General features: G+C 48.9%; 1 protein-coding gene across 1 annotated transcript; it reads left to right on the top strand.

Annotated features, from left to right (window-relative positions):
• Positions 1–11,676: 11,676 nt before the first annotated feature.
• LOC142310396 (nuclear factor 7, brain-like) lies at positions 11,677–13,269 on the top strand. Its single transcript, XM_075347919.1, has one exon. The coding sequence runs from the start codon at positions 11,737–11,739 to the stop codon at positions 13,267–13,269; it is 1,533 nt and encodes a 510-aa protein (XP_075204034.1). The 5' UTR covers positions 11,677–11,736.
• Positions 13,270–17,920: the final 4,651 nt, after the last annotated feature.

The raw sequence follows: 17,920 nt of genomic DNA on the forward strand, positions 1-17,920 counted from the left end.
TTGTTTACGGTATACATGCTGTTGTTTTGATAAAGTAGGTGTTTTGGTTTTGTGTGTGGTTTGTTGTGGAGATTGTTGTTTGTTTTTTTTTGGTTTTTTTTATTCTCTGCTACAGTCCTACTGAACGCTGGGCTGTGTGTAACGCTGATTGGCTGCTTTCTGTGTACTGTGCATAGTTAGAAAGCCGCTAATTGGTGTTGGATGTGGGAGTTAGACAGTAGGATGACTTCATGGCACAAGCCAACTAGCGCTCTAGTAATATCCTCATCATAAAACACTGATTTTATTGAAACCGACATGAGGCCCAGTAAGTGACACATCGCCGGAATTGGGGTCTCTGCTCTCAGGTTATGTAGTAAATAAATGCTGCCAGATTACCTTTCACTTGTCAAACAGATCAGTCATCCCATTAAGACTATATCCTGATGTCTCTTTTATGCAACAAAAAAATTATATTAAAAACGCTTAATATGTTATAACCCCCTTGCGTCATGGAGGGTGGAATTAAACAGATGCAGCCCCAGCGGATCCTGATCCCACGGCAGCTGGCTCCACAAGACTAAGACCAGGGAGCTGGAGTAGACTAGTAGACAGTAGGCAGAAACTGGTGCAGGCTGGTTCCAGAGGCCACTGGAGTATGGAAAGTGCAGGCAGGGTTTGGAGGACACAGGATATACACAGACGGGTGCATAGACCATGCCAAGCAGGAACAAAAGGTCACGGGACAGTACAGAGAAGGGGGTAAAGCACAGGAACCTGACTACTAGGATGTGCAGACTAGCTACAGGGACACATTGCATAGGCATTTCCCAATAGCGGAGGATACTTTATATATAGATAGATATAATATACACTGTGTAAAACCGGTGGTCGGGGAGCACTTCTGAGTTAGGTCGTGCTGGCCCTTTAAAAAAAAAAAAAAAAAAGTGGCGCAGCTGTACCCCAAGCACGCTCCCAAGAGCCCTACTGTGCGGGCTTCAGGAGCCAGGGGAGGGATCAGGAAGCGTGGAGGAGGAGGAACGTCTGCATCTCTGACACATGGCGGGCGGGCGGGCGGTCTGACTGGGGGACAGGGGGACCACGGGACTGGACAAAGGCTGCGGAGGTGAGCAGGGAAGAGCGTTGGCGTTCCAGGATTGGGAGCACAAACTATGTGACACTCCGGACGTATCAAACATGAATAGGATGTTCCAGAAGGCGGGGACAGTGAAGCCAGCTCTGAGTGGGCACAGGATTCGCGTGACACCACCTCACATGAGCCCTGGGAGAGCAAGTGCCGACACCACTGGAACAGCGCTGGCACGGGAGGGGTTTTTATTTTAACTGAGGGCAAACAACCCCTTTTAAAGAGACAACCCCCTATAAAGGGAACCAATCACAAAGATTTTTGTATATAACAAAGCTGATACCAGGAAGCAACATTTTCTGTTGGTTGAAGCTCCGCCCCTTCTGGTCACATGGGCATGACCTCACCACATTTCCTGCAAGTCAAAGTAAATCAATTGTATAATACTTATGCTGATTCTAACAGGAAGAGGGGGGATAACTATGCATACCCCCCCCCCTCCCTCCCTGATATTATCTGATCCTCAGCTGCTGTCACTCAAGAAGCTGATGATTTTATAAACTTTACTTTCTTGGATTTCATAACCTAAACATCCGATCTGACCACTAAAGGTATGTATATGTCGCACCCAGGGATATGGGGTACTCCGTTCCGGGCAGTGTATATCTTGACAATGTCACTCTGGTGGCCGTTGCCCGGTCCCGTGCCCTGGGCCCTTTTTGTAAAGGGGATATATTTACAGGGGAATAGAATAGTGTTCACACGTGACACCACTTGCGGTGTTGCGGCTATGTGGATGGAGCCGCCGCTGCACAATGTCCACTACTGGGGCTGGTGTTCATGGCAGCCTGGATGGTAGGCCCACCACATGCAGGGCCGGGCCCCAGAGGGTAGGTGTAATGATGGGTGCCGGAAGAAGGTAGTCCACACAAAGGTTCAGTGCAACTGGTCTTTACTCACTTTTGCTGGTGGTAACTGGTCACCTGAGGCCGGCTGGTTTCACCTTCAGGTCCCCTTTGTGCCAGTGTAGTAATCTGGTACCTTCTTTCCCTGCACCTGTCTCTGGGTAATGGGTCCCCGTGGCCTAAAGCAACTGGCCACGGCCGGTCCCCGGCCGGTGTTATTTCTTTCTACTTCTGTCCGTATGACGGTAGCGTGAACCCTGTGGGGTGGGAGTCTCTGGTCCTGTCCCCGGCTCTTTGCTACTGAGTTACGGATTTATAGGGTCAGCGAGGTCCTTGATGGTCCCCTCGCGGTGCAGGTGTTAACAGCTTCTGCCTGTCCTAGGGTCCTGTACCCCGTCGGTGCGTAGTTCCGAGAGTACTCCCCCAGCAACTACCCTCATGGGTACGAGGTTACGGTCAACCCCGTGTCAGTGCGTCTCCTCCTGTCAACTTTTTAACTACTCAACACTCAGACTATCTGACTCTGTCCTCAGTCCGCCCCTCCCCTGTCAACTAGTGGACTGGACTGGCTCCACCTCTAGGCGGCCATCCATGGGTCCGACCCTAGCCCTGTACTATTATATGGGGGATTGTTGGGGAAAACTGGGATTACCTGGATTTTTTTGTGTGAGACATTGGCCTTCCAGGCCCAAGGGGTAGGCCCTACATCCTGGTGGGAATGCAGAACCTTGTAGCTCCCTGATGGCTTCAGGGGGCGCTACATACAGAATCAGCCTGATAGTGCTACTATAGCACTGGCTATTTAGGTTATATATGAAAATCCTGGTGATTTAGTTCCCTTAAAGTCAAAATCGTTTCCTGGTATGTCAGATACAAGTGGTAAAAAAAAAAAAAATTGGATGTGGACTACCAGGCAGTGGCGTAGCTAGTGGTTCAGCTCGGGGGCGAAAGATCTGAATGGGCCCCCTAACCTGGTAACAACTATAGTATCACACCTTTAATAATGGGTATAGAGAAACCTCAGCAGATGACCGAGCTGTTACTGAAAATAAATATACACAAAGGCCAACACTGATATTACCGCCATATGGTGACCATATAGTGGTAGATATCAGTCCTGCAGTACATGTGAGAGATTATAGTACAGTTATAGGTGGTGACTTAAAGCTGATCTTTTTGATGGAGTCATTCACTTTTTCTCGTCTTTTCTTTCTGGCCCAGACATGACGACTTCTCCAGCCAGGGCTCATCTGCAGAAATTACAACACTCATCTGACTTCTCACATTTCCAGCCCCGACCCCCATCTATTCCCGACCCGCACAAACCCCTCATCCTCCTGATACCCCAATACTGAGCCACTGCTGCCATGTGCCCCTATTACTGCACCTGCTGTGTGGCACAAAAACCATGCTCCTCTTACTGCCACACATAGTAATGCCACCACTGTACCTCCACATAGTAATAATGCCTCATTTGTGCCCTCTAGATGGTGAAATTGCCCCCTCAAAATTATTATTGCCCTTGGAAAGTGCCCTAGAAAAGTGTCCACATTTTGCCCCTATAATGTAATAATGCCCCCAGTGTGCCTGTGATGGTCACAATACCCTGAGTACCCCTATAACAATAATGCTTCTTAAGTGTCCACTACTTAACATTGAAAAATGTCTCCTGAGTCACTCTCCCAGGTACACATGATGGTCCCCATAGCTATCTATACAAAGTGTGATGTCCCCACAGTTCTCTATACAGCTCCCTATAAAGTTATAATGGACCCACAACTTCCCTATACACTGTATAATGGGCCCATAGATCTCCTATACACAGTATGATGGGTCCACAACTCCCTATACACAGTATGATGAGCCCACAGCTCCCTATACACAGGATGATGGGTCCACAGCTCCCTATACACAGTATGATGGGTCCACAACTCCCTATACACAGTATGATGAGCCCACAGCTCCCTATACACAGTATGATGAGCCCACAGCTCCCTATACACTGTATGATGAGCCCACAGCTCCCTATACACTGTATGATGAGCCCACAGCTCCCTATACACTGTATGATGAGCTCACAGCTCCCTATACACAGTATGATGAGCTCACAGCTCCCTATACACGGTATGATGAGCTCACAGCTCATGTTATCAGGCCCTTATAATATACTAGAAGGTGGCCCGATTCTACGCATCGGGTATTCTAGAATTTACGTATTGTGTAGTTCATGTATGATTTTTGATATATATATATATATATATTATATGAGATGTTGTTGTGTGTAGTTACAAAGTGTCTGTGTAGGCGCTGTACATGTTCTGGGTGTTGTCTGGGTGTGGCGGGGGGTGAGAGCGGTGTTGTATGTGTGTTGCGTGTGTTGCGTTGTTTGTGGAGCGCTGTGTGTCTGTAGCGTTGTGTGTGTGTGTGTGTGTTGCGCGGTTTGTGTGTGTGTGTGGTGTGTTTTGGGGGGAGGTATGTTTTGTGCAATGTGTGTGTTGTGTGGTATGTGCGTATATTTGTGTGTGCCACGGTGTTTGGGTGTTGGGTGTTGTGTGTGTGTGTGTGTGTGTGCAGCGTTGTCTGTGTGTGTGGGTGTCTGTGTAGGGCAGTTGTTTGTGGTTCCCAGTGTGTGTGTGGTGTGTTGTGCAGTGCGTGTGTGTGTGTGTGTGTGTGTGTGTGTGTGTGTGTGTGTGCATCAGCCTCTCTTCTCTCAGCCTACCTCTCCCAGCCTCCCTCCTCCCAGCCTCCCTCAGCATCAGCCTCCACCAGCATCAGCCTCTCTCCTCCCAGCCTTCCCCATGATCAGCCTCTCTGCTCCCAGCCTCCTCCAGCACGCCGTGCTCCTCTGCCGACACTCACACACCCGATCGCATCCACTCACACACACCCGATCGCATCCACTCACACACACCCGATCGCATCCACTCACACACACCCGATCGCATCCACTCACACACACCCGATCGCATCCACTCACACACACCCGATCGCATCCACTCACACACACCCGATCGCATCCACTCACACACACCCGATCGCATCCACTCTCACACACCCGATCGCATCCACTCTCACACACCCGATCGCATCCACTCTCACACACCCGATCGCATCCACTCTCACACACCCGATCGCATCCACTCTCACACACCCGATCGCATCCACTCACACACACCCGATCGCATCCACTCACACACACCCGATCGCATACACTCACACACACAGACACTGACGATATCGCACATACGCGCTTATACTCACAACATCCGGAGGTATCACATGCTTCTGGCCATGTGATCCTCCCGCAGGTCCTGGAAGATCACAACAGCACAGTACCGCCGCCGAGAAGCAAGCGATATCCCAGGATGTTGTGAGTATGTGGATGCGATGTGATGTGTGATGTGTGTGTGAGAGTGAGTGTGATCTGATTTGTGTGTGTATGTGTGTGTGTGTGCTGTTATGTGTCTGTATTTTCCGCCGCTGCAGGACCTTGATGTGTGGATGCGATGTGATGTGTGTGTGAGGTGTGTGTGAGAGTGAGTGTGAGCCGGTGTACACTGGTAACTATGATACACATCGGGTAACTAAGGGACCTTAGTTACCCGATGTGTATAATGGTTACCAGCTTTCACGGCCTCCGTCAAGATCCCAGCATCGCAAGGTTATGTATGGCGCTGCTGGGATCCTGACGGAGCCGGTGTAGAAGCAAGCGATATCCCAGGATGTTGTGATGTGTGAGGTGAGTGTGAGAGTGAGTGTGATCTGATGTGTGTGTGTGTACTCACCTGGGAGTCGCGGCTCCGTGTCAGTTGGGCCAGAGCGAGCGTGCATTGCGTGAGGGGGGCGGGGCCTGCAGAGAGCCGGGGCGAGAGGCCAATCCGTGTGGGGGGGCGGGGCCATGGCGAGCCCAGCGGCCAATCAGCTTTGTGTCACCATAAGGACACAATTTCGGAGCATGACAGACAGACAGATAGACAGACAGAGACAGACAGACAGAATAAGGCAATTATATATATATAGATAACCCCCTCCCACACACACATCACCTCATTACATACACGCTAGCAGGCTCCCACACTGCACAATGCAATAGCCACACACACACACACACACACACACACATCCCCTATCGGGCCCAAACACTGCACAATAATGAACTCTCTGCCACCTGTCACCACGGTAACTTGCGTCCCTTCCTCACTGCACACAATCATAGATCTTCCCTGCGTCTTAACATCAGCCCAGAGCTCGGTGTGCAGCAGAGGAAGAGGGAGGCGGAGCCGGCACAGGTCCTGGAAGGGCAGCAGGGAATCCTCTGCACACAGTGTGCTGCTGTATGATGGGACCAGGGCCGTATTTACCATTAGGCACCCGTGGTCCCGTGCCTGGGGCGGCACCTTCTAGCAGTAAAAAAAACAACTTTTTTTTTTTTTTTTTTTTTTTACATATCCATTAAATCCGCTGCATTTTCCGAGGGGGGAGGGGGGAGAGGCGCACCTCCATTTATTTGTATCCGCATCAATTAAGACGCGAATGCAGACAAACTGCGGCGGCCGGGCACAGAGAGCTGATAGGCGCCGGCAGTTCCTGCGCCTGCACTTCCGGGGTCGCAGGCGCGCCAATCAGCTCCTTCCTCTGTGCTGCGTCCAATATTGTGTGGATTTCACATGCAGAGCTCACAGCAGGACGCCGCAGAGGACGCCGCGATAGAAGCCGGTGTCAGAAGAGGATACTCACGTGAGCCAGGAAGATGACAGCGGGCCCTGGAGCAGAGAGGCTGATGCTGGGGGAGGCTGGGAGGAGGGAGGCTGATGCTGGGGGAGGCTGGGAGGAGGGAGGCTGATGCTGGGGGAGGCTGGGAGGAGGGAGGCTGATGCTGGGGGAGGCTGGGAGGAGGGAGGCTGATGCTGGGGGAGGCTGGGAGGAGAGAGGCTGATGCTGGGTGAGGCTGGGAGGAGAGAGGCTGATGCTGGGGGCAGAGAGGCTGATGCTGGGGGCAGAGAGGCTGATGCTGGGGGCAGAGAGGCTGATGCTGGGGGCAGCTGGTGGAAGCTGGGGGAGAGAGGCTGATGCTGGGGGAGGCTGGGAGGAGAGAGGCTGATGCTGGGGGAGGCTTGGGGCAGAGAGGCTGATGCTGGGGGCAGAGAGGCTGATGCTGGGGGCAGAGAGGCTGATGCTGGGGGCAGAGAGGCTGATGCTGGGGGCAGCTGGTGGAAGCTGGGGGAGAGAGGCTGGGAGGAAAGAGGCTGATGCTGGGGGAGGCTGATGCTGGGGGAGGCTGGGAGGAAAGAGGCTGATGCTGGGGGAGGCTGGGAGGAAAGAGGCTGATGCTGGGGGAGGCTGATGCTGGGGGGAGGCTGATGCTGGGGGGAGGCTGATGCTGGGGGGAGGCTGATGCTGGGGGGAGGCTGATGCTGGGGGCAGAGAGGCTGATGCTGGGGGCAGAGAGGCTGATGCTGGGGGCAGAGAGGCTGATGCTGGGGGCAGAGAGGCTGATGCTGGGGGCAGAGAGGCTGATGCTGGGGGCAGAGAGGCTGATGCTGGGGGCAGAGAGGCTGATGCTGGGGGCAGAGAGGCTGATGCTGGGGGCAGGCTGGGGGCAGAGAGGCTGATGCTGGGGGAGGCTGGGAGGCTGATGCTGGGGGCAGGCTGGGGGCAGAGAGGCTGATGCTGGGGGAGAGAGGCTGATGCTGGGGGAGGCTGGGAGGAAAGAGGCTGATGCTGGGGGAGAGAGGCTGATGCTGGGGGGAGAGAGGCTGATGCTGGGGGAGGCTGGGAGGAAAGAGGCTGATGTTGGGGGAGGCTGGGAGGAAAGAGGCTGATGTTGGGGGAGGCTGATGCTGGGGGGAGGCTGGGAGGAGAGAGGCTGATGCTGGGAGGGGGGGAGGCTGATGCTGGGGGAAGCTGGGGGGAGAGAGGCTGATGCTGGGGGGAGAGAGGTTGATGCTGGGGGGGCTGGGGAAGAGAGGCTGCTGCTGAAGGCGGGGGAAAGAGGCTGCTGCTGAAGGCGGGGGAAAGAGGCTGCTGCTGGGGGAATGGGAGAGAGGGGCCAATGCTAGAGACAGAGGACAAGGGTTTAGGGATAGTGCAATGACAAAATCGATTGGAGGAGTGTAAGGACTCAGAATGAGAGGGGGGCAGCATTGGGAGCTCATTATGGAGAAAGGGCAGCATGTGTGGGCTCAGTATGGAGTGGAGCAATGTAGGAGTCAATATCAAGAGTTGTGTGTGTGTGTGTTTGGGAGGGGGTCAGCATAAGCGTTAGTGTGATGGTCTTAGTATGATGAATGGGGCAGCATGGAGGTGTCATTATGGAAAAGAGGAAGGCAGCATTAGGAGCTTATGGAGAGGGGCAGCATGCTTGGAGAAATTGTGAGGAGGGGGCAGCATGCATGGGACATTGTGAGGAGGGGGCAGCATGCATGGGACATTGTGAGGAGGGGGCAGCATGCATGGGACATTGTGAGGAGGGGGCAGCATGCATGGGACATTGTGAGGAGGGGGCAGCATGATGTGAGGTCAATGTACAGATCATATTTCATATTTGAGGAAGGTGTGGTGGGTATAATTTATAAGTGAGGGCAGTGTGTAGTTTATTAGGGGCAGTGTGACAGTCACAGTATATAAGTGGGGATGGTGTGGTGGGAATATTTTATACTCATGCTATGTTTTGATGTGCCTGTGGTGATCCCCATTGGGGGGGGGTTAGTGCCCTTCGTTTCTCATTGATACTTTTTCAAGTGTTTTACAGAGTAGATCTGCCTTAAACAGATGTCGTGTGCGAAAACTCAGTGTTACGTTGTCACTAAGGGGCGCGACCACTTAAAGTGCCTAGGGCAGCACGAAGGCAAAATACAGCCCTGGATAGGACCCAAACCTCGTGACTCGGCCAAGCCGATACATTTAAAGGTGCAGTGTCACTGATATAGTTAGCTGTATTGTAGCTCCGAAAGGGGGCTTCCCCCCCCCCCGCTAGCTATGCTACTGCTACAAGGGTTAAGAACACCAAATTATTGGCCCAATCACAGTAGTGCTAACTCTAGAATCCAGAAAAACCAATGAAATAACCAGAGTAAATAGCAAGAATAAAATCAAATAATTTTATTGAGAACATTATTTTTAAAAAAAATTTTTTAAAAGAAACATTATATGAATATATAGAACAATACAGGGGATGTCTGCCAAAAAACAACCAATCCAATCACTGCTTCACTTTACGTATGTGTGTAACACAGATGAACCACTGATATTCACTTATAAATGTGCATCAAAAAAAAGGGGAAATAAATGACATGCTCCACGCAAGAAAATCTCCCATAATGTATTGCACTATCCCAGAGAAAGTTAATGCATAGCCCCAGGAAACATGAACAACAGTGGTTTAAATAACCTCAGAATGACAATAAATAAATTAATATTGCACTCTCCCATCAATACAGCAAAAATTCACAAACCAGTGCATATTATCATTTCCGATGTAACTTCCTTTATGGACAGAAATTATAAGGATCATAGTTCACTTGCCCACATAAACAAAGATAAGAATGCCCAAATAAATAAGAGGGTAGTGATAACACAATTCATAAAGAAATAATCCTGTCCAAAAAAGAAGTACCAAGTAGAAAAGTGTATGGAAAAAATACCAGCCAAGGATAAATGCAGAAAGGAGGGAGCAGGATACACAGTCAATATAGAACAGATGCCTGACTGCCATATACCATACTGGAAGCGGATGAAAAGGACAAATACCCTGCTACAAGGGTTAGACTTAATCACCAGGTCTGATGCCATAATGAGCGTTATGGTTTAGCAGTTTCCCAAACTCCAATCCTCATGGTACCGAACAGGTTGTTTTCTGGCTCTCCTTAGGCTATGTGCCCACGCTGCGGATTTGCCGCGGATTTTGCCGCGGATTTGCCGCGGATTTCCCGAAAATCTGCAGCAGCGGCACTTCCAAGCCATTTCAATGGCATTTTGGAAATGCTGTGTCCATGCTGCGGATTTTTCTGCTGCGGATTTGCCGCGGATTTTGATGCGGAAAAATCTGCAGCATGTCAATTGTTTGTTGCGGATTTTGGTGCGGATTTGGGTATAGAATGGGGGAAAAAAAAAAAAAAATCCGCGGCAAATCCGCAGGTGCGGATTTGCCGCGAAAGTCGCGGATTTTCATGCAGAAAAATCCGCAGGTACATTCTACCGTGGACACACAGCCTTAGGATTACAGAGGTGATGGAATAATTCAAGGAATCACCTGTCCAATACTAAGAAAATCCTGAAAATGACCTGTTGGGGGAACCATCAGGATTGGAATTTGGGAACCACTGGGTTAGCAGAATAATCAGTTGTGATTGTGACTCGCCCACCCCAGGGCTATGGGACACCCGGTGCCGGGCTAGTCCGGTGGTAGTCAGTGGTGGCTGGGCCCGGCTCCGTGGCCCTGGTGGGTGTCAGTTGAATGTGTGGCTTGGTTGTTAAAGTGTGTTCGTGACGCCACCTGTGGTATGCGGCTATTAAGCCGCCGCTGTTGTGTGAGGCCACCGGGATGATGTTATGGCAGCAGTGTTGGTACTGCTCCCACAGGTGGAGCAATGCCCGGGGCACAGTTGGTGCTTGTAAGTGTCTATGTAGGTGGAATAACAGAGACGAGTCCAAGGTGCAGTTCCAGTTCTTTTACTCACTGTTTCTGTCACACTTGCAAGGACCCTCAGACTGCTGGGACCACTGTCAGGGACCTCCGCCTTCTGGGTGATTCCGAGCGTGAAATCCGGTTCCCTCTCTTTAGTGTCCCTTTTTCTGCTGACTTCACTAGCCTTGCCTTAGGTAGATGGACTTGGCTTGGCCTCCATTACAGCCTCCAGGCTGGGGGGTCACCTGTCGGCTGATTACCCCTTTTTTGGAGATCTGCTCTGGGTTCTGGCCCTGGGAGCTTGCAATTCCCTGGGCCTCGGTTTTTACTGTCTGGAGACTGTCTTTCCACTCCTTCAGTTTCTAGGGACCGTCCCCTGTCGCAGCTAATCACTCCACCGATGTCACTGTGGAACGGGCCACCGCAGCCTGCAGCTACCCGTAGCGCCTCTGGGCCCTCGGCAGCGGTACCCAACAAGGACTGCTCGTGGCACCTTACAGGACTACCCGTGGCCCTGCGACTCCTTCTTCTCTTCTCGTCCTACATGCTCACTCCTCACTCTCCCACTCCCTGAGCGAACTAACTAAACTTGACCTTCCCTTCTCTATCTGCTCTCTGGTGGCTCCTCCCACCTCCCCAGTTGCTAAGCTACCACCCTATGGGAGCAGGGATGGGTCTTACAGCCCCTCTCAGCATGCAGCATGGGAGGGTTGCCTGCCACTTTCCCTGGTCCTGTGTGTCCCTAGCAATGGGTGTAGTGTGAATTTACCAGGGGACCGGAGTTCACTCTCTTCCTCTCCCAGAATGGGGCATCACACCGCAGATGGGGTGCAATGACCTGTGGCGACGGAAGCCTCAGGGGCGCCACAATTGTTCTTCAACCTGCTGCAACAGTGGAACAACCAGTCTATTGGGCTCCAGAGTATGCTGGTAATAGTACTGCAACAGCTGAGTAACTGCAGATTGGAGACCACTACTGTGATAACCAGCTTGCTTGTTTTTCAGTGTTTTTACCTGTCTTAGTATCTGATAATAGAACAATTTTGTTTATTCTACTTCTAGAGTCACGGACAAAAAAACCATAGAGCACCCTCCTCCACGGAAGCTTTCAGTCTGCGCCCTCCCATCACCATACAACAATGGCTTCTACCAATGTGAGAAACGAAATGATTTGTTGCATCTGCCTGAACCTGTACACCGATCCTGTAACATTAATTTGTGGACACAACTTCTGCCGGGAGTGTATCGCTAATGTGCTCAATGCTGATTACAGGTGTCCTCAATGCAGAGCAAACTTTGGGCAACGTCCCGTGTTGCAGAGGAACATTACGCTGAATAACATAGCGGCTCATCTCCGCTCTCGGGAAGGGAGTGAGATACTTTGCATGTACTGTATTGAAACATCGATGGTGGCTTCTAAAAGATGTCTTTTATGTGAAGTTTCCCTATGTGACAATCACGTCGCCGTACACAGCACGTCCCCAGAGCATGTTTTAATCGAACCAACAATCTCCTTCAGTAAGAGAACATGTTCTTGCCATAACCAGACCTTCTTATATTACTGTACTGAGGATGCCGAGTGTTTATGTGCTTCTTGCATGCTGGCGGAGAAGCACCATGGACATCAAATTCACTTACTGTATGTGGCCTATAGGCAGCAAAAAGAAAATTTGAAGACTATTCAAGGACATGCCATCCGAGAAAAGGAGGAGATTGAAAAGCGAATCCAGTATCTCCAGGCCCATCTTAAGTGCATAACGGAAAAGGCAGCAAGTATTGTGGACAAAGTCAGTCTCCAGTTTAAAGACCTAAGGATGAAGCAGGATTGTGTGGAGAGCAGTGTCCTGAACGAGATCGGTAAGAAACAAGAGCAGGTGTCAATGCCGGTCATCAATCTGATCAAACAACTAGATATTAAAAAGGACAGTCTGTCCAAGAAACTAGCCACTATACAGGAGCTTGAACAGATGCTAGATCCTCTACTTTACCTACAGGCACACAATGCTGATTTGATTGGGGTTAGCGATCAAAACCTAAACGAGATGGAAGCTAGTTTGTCTGAAGATCTGTCTGAAGAGCTCATCGGCACCGTGAACTCTGATATCGTGACCATAATGTCAGACCTACAGAAAGGTTATTACGTTCAGGAGGCATCTGGCATAACGTTGGATGTCAACACTGCTGCTAACGACGTGCACATCTCGGATGACCGGACAACCGCCACCTGGTCAAACGTAAATCAGGGTCGTCTGAAAAACCCCCAGAGATTTGCCATTCGTAGAGTTTTAGGCACAAGTGGATTTTCTAAAACAAGACTTTACTGGAACGTAGAAGTCAGTAAGGAGGGAGGATGGAGAGTGGGGATGGCCTATGCCAGCATAAGCAGAAAAGGAAAGTATTCTCTCATTGGCAATAATAATAAGTCGTGGGGTCTGCGCAGCTTCAATAAACACTATTCTGTAAAACATGACGAGAAAGAAATTCCATTAGCGTGTCGACCTTCGTGCTACAAAGTGAGGATACATCTGGATTATACGGCTGGGCTGCTTTCTTTTTATGAGCTGGGTGACTCCATGATGAGACATTTATATACTTACAATGCCACCTTTACAGAGGCGCTATACCCAGTGATTGTCGTGTGGGCAAATGCTTGGGTGAAGGTCTTAAATTAGGCTGGTAGTAAAATAGAATATAACCAGTGAGAACAATTTCCCTTACAAGTGGCAGGCATTAATACCTGTATACTTAAAGGGCTATGCTCATTTTACATCAGGCATAAAGGATGTGAGGAACATCAGGCAATGATCGCTCGCAAGAATAGTGTGCAGTCCCTCTAAATACTCCACGTGGCTGCAGAGCCGCAGTTGTTAAACGCCTATATCTAAAAAAAAAATGCCTTGTTAAAAAAAGATTTAGGGAAACTTTAACCTTTTTGTTATATTAAAAACCATTTTAGCGACAGAAGAAAAAACTTTTTTTCTAGACTCCATTCTAATAATTCTATTTATGATATTAAAAGTTATGTTTTAAGAGAATGAATATATAAACTGTACAGTGAGATCTGCATTAAAAGTTGCATAATACATCGCTTTGTTTTCCACTTTCATAGCCTGAAGCTGCATTTACAGTTCTGGTTGTAATTAGAAACAATCAGCAATCATCAGACACACTTCTTACTGCTTAGTAGAGCTGAGAGCTCATTTCTTTTACATGAGGCCACGGTGTGGTGCCAGTCAGCAGAACAAACCGTGAAAGCAGAGTGATTTTTAGATTTCAGCTCTGAGGCATGTAGAACAGTGAGTGCAGCTCTGGAGGTTAAAGGGAACCTGTCATCAGAAATTTAGCTTGATACCTAAAAGTTTCCCCCTCTGCAGCTCGTGGGCTGCATTCTAGCATTCCTGTACTTTTTGTGGCCCCTTTTAAACCAAATTAAATACTTTATAAACTTGTACCTTTTTGCTATTTTGTAAATCGTCCATGGGGGCGGGCTCTCTGCTGACCGTTGCTGTTCTTCCAGCACATTGACGCCGCCCCCCCCCCCACGCTCCATTTCATCCATCAGGACGCCGCCCACTGCGCCCGAGGTGCCGCCCACGCCAGGATCGCTGGTGACGTGTGTCACAAGCACGAGATTATGGGCGGCGCTGTGATTGCATCGCAAGTGCCTGCCCATAATCTCGTGGACGCGCTTTTCCCCACTGCCTCCAGCGTTCTGCGCAAGTGCTCGCCGGCCAAAGGACCCGACGTCACCTTCTTCCCATCATACCCTGCAGCAGGGAAAGATGGGAAAGAGGTGACGTCGGGTCATCTAGCCCGCAAGCGCTTGCGCAGAACGCTGGAGGAAGAGGGGAAAGTGCGGTCACGAGGTTATGGGCAGGCACTTGCTGATGACACGCACAGCGCCGCCCATAACCTCGTGCCTGTGCAAAACTTCACCAGCGGTCACACGTGCACAGTCCCGCTACAGTCGCACAGTGCATGCGCAAGACCACGGGCGCCCAGAGGCGGCGTCCTGAGATATGAAATTCAGCATTGGGGGCGGCGTAAATCTGCTGGGGGAACAGCAACGGTCAGCAGAGATCCCGCCCCCATGGACGATTTACAAAATTAACATGGCAAAAGGTGAAAGTTTATAAAGTATTTAATTTGGTTTAAAAGGAGACAAAAAGTACAGGAACCTTGCTAGAATGCAGCCCAGGAGCTGCAGAGGGGAAAACTTTTAGGTTTCAAGCTAAATTTTTGATGACAGGTTCCCTTTTAACAAAGGATTTACTTATCCTGGGTTATATCTTAATGTAATCTCTGAAAACCAGTAGAATAGTGAGTGCAGCTCTGGAGTATTGTACAGAATAGAACTAAGAATCCATGCAATATTTACAAAGGGACTCAGCAATTTATTGACCAAGCTTCTATTAATAATTTATAACTGTAAAATAATGGTCATGGGTAAATTATTGAAGAATGAAAAAAAATGCTTTTGAGTTGTAGTTCGGCAGATGAAGGAACAAATATTCTTACACCTGCTATTCAGTTCGTGTAGGTACATAGTGGTTGGGAACTGTGATTTACGGCAGGGACAAGAACTGTATAATGTGTCCAATAATTTAATCTAATATATACTTGTACTTGTCACACAAACGTTTCAATAAACTTGTCTGACAATTTCTTGATTTCTAAGTCTACGTGATCTTTATTGTACAGTCCGCTGTTATGAACTGGTAACCGTGGATGATCACAAAAAATCCCATTAATCAGGAAAAAAACAAAACCACTAGAGTAGTTGGAAATTTAAGATGACCGCAATTCCCTATCTATCGGACAACTCTAGAAGTAGCAGTGGGATGTTCCTAACACACCTAGACACCTCGTCACTGCCGGAGAAACTTGCTACACCTCAAAGATAGAAATGAGGAATCTTAACTTGCCTCGGAGCAGTTGCCAAAGAAATAGCAAGCCCCCCAACATGTAAACGACGGTGATGTAAAAAACACAATACACAGAAAATGTAGATTAGCAAAGGTGAGGCCCGACTTACTAGATACAACAGGACAGGAAAGATAACTGATTGCGGCCAGCAAAAAAACCCTGCAAAAAAAATACCATACTCCTGATAGAAAAAAGATCTGAGACCACACTGTCTCTCCCCCACTATATCAGGTACTCTTGTGCCAGGCACTTTAAACAGAACTGCAGATATAATGGGAAGAAACAAAATCACAGAACAAATAATATTCTAAAGTGCAAATAATCCAAATATGAACAGGGAGCAAGCTCCATTTCTTGCTGGAGGAACTGCCCTGCTCAAAAAAGCAGAGACAGATTCTCACATACAAGAAATCCAAATGGAATAAGCAGAAACACCCTTAAGTGCAATTTCAGCAATTAAGCAGAAACTAGCAAACTTATCTGGAGTAGATTCAGGCGCAGAATAAATGGAAGAAACTGCTGGGAGCTTTCCCTTCAATCTTCCAAAGCAGCAGGAAAACATCTAGCATCAGGGCCGCCAGGCAGAAAATGCTCTTGTAAATACGCTAGGCTGATCTGTAATAGGACTTCTTGAATTCCCAATTAACTCCAAAACCTGTCTGAGTCTCAGATTCAGACTCGGCTTTATTACCATTCCTGGCCACCAGAGGGAGCTCCACACCAGCAGTCACTCGGATGACATTTACAACAGTCCACAATATGACAGAGAACCTTAACTCATTTCATTTTTTTTATTCATCAATCTGTGCTATTATGTGCCACTCATTGCATCCATACTTTTTATAGTAGTAATATAATCTTTAATCATGCAGACCGCATCACTTGATGTCTGTCATTGCTTCCTCCCCAGAGGCTTGCTGTGCTGTTACTGCACGTTCCATCATGCAATTCAGTGGCCTGTGATCCAGCACCTGGCATCCCCACCCTCCCTCCATTCTCTACCCTGTGCTGCTGAAGATATTGGGTGATACAAAGTGTCAGAGCAGCCCAGGGTAGATAACAGCCCATCTGGCGACTGCCAGATAGCCAATACAGCCCTGTCAGTGTTTGTTATGCAATTTTTGGCGCTTTTCAGCTGTCCATGTCAGTTATTGAATTACCTAAACCCTTTGCTAGTGAAGTGCTGCAAACTACATTTCAAAAGCAAAAGTCTCTGCCCCTGCTGTTACTGCTGAATGAAACTGTTAGCTCCGTTTGTGAGGAAGACTTATTCTCCTTCACTCCAAAACATCTACACCCACAATTAGGCACCCAGTCACCCCCCCCCCCCCCTTCTCCATATGGTCTGATTTCTGTGCCAGAAAAGGGAGTTTCAGACATTAACAGAGGAGGAAGAAGAATCTGCATAACACTCCAGTACTACCCTGTTTCCCCGAGAATAAGACACTGTGATATTATTTATAATATTTTATTATACTCTATGTATCTATCATCATAGTTGCCAGACCCTGGGCGTCTGCATGGCTCCCAGGTCCTCTTTGCAGGTATGCTGCACGTAGTTATCCCCTCCTTCTGGCCGATACATATCAGATCGCATACAAACCCACACATGAATTTGCACATAGTCTCTTGCACACATTCATACCACATCCGGTGATGCCACTTGCTTCCAGCCAGGAGGGGACTCTCTGCTCTCTTGTCTCTGATGCATTCCACTGCTGGGTCCTCCATGTGTTATACCCGCAGGTCCTGGCACTCCACTGCACAGTGTCACAGGTCCTTATGCCGCCGAAAAGCGATATCGCCGAATGTGGTGAGCAATCTGTGTGATTGTGTGTACGTGCGTTCCGCCGCATGTCCTTGATGCGCTCCACTGCTCCCAGTCGGCATCTGGTGAGTATGATCACAGGGTCTTTTTTTTTTTTTTTTCTTCTCTTTTGGGGATGTCTGCTCTCTATAATGAAGTGTCCTGCAGAATTCTTTAATTTTTTTAGCTGCCTGGGCACTTCATCATTGAACCGCGACTAAGGTTTATTCTCAGGGTAGGTCTTATATTTGAGCCTTGCTGAAAACTCCTGCTAGGACTTATTTTTGGGGTAGGTCTTATTTTCGGGGAAACACGGTATGTGCTCCCCGCTGAGATGCTCTTATAGAAGCTATACATCCAATATGTATATAGCAAAACAGTATTTTTCAGCCCCTTGCCATATATCATAGCTCTTCAAAAGCAGTAGAAAACCTTTTTAAGATTTAGGATCAATCTAATCAGTGTGGTACCATAATGTCCATCCTAAGCATTGGTCATCAGTCTTAGATCCAGAAATTCTCCTTTTAAATAAACCTTTTGCCAGTCAGAATTCTTTCTTATGGAATGCACTGCTGTACAGAGTCTATGAA

Source organism: Anomaloglossus baeobatrachus, chromosome 5 (assembly GCF_048569485.1).
Source record: "Anomaloglossus baeobatrachus isolate aAnoBae1 chromosome 5, aAnoBae1.hap1, whole genome shotgun sequence".
NCBI classification, from domain to species: domain Eukaryota; kingdom Metazoa; phylum Chordata; class Amphibia; order Anura; family Aromobatidae; genus Anomaloglossus; species Anomaloglossus baeobatrachus.

Bases quoted from the DNA above. Each gene is read 5' to 3' on its own strand.
- LOC142310396 (XM_075347919.1), top strand. From the start codon at position 11,737: ATGGCTTCTACCAATGTGAGAAACGAAATGATTTGTTGCATCTGCCTG.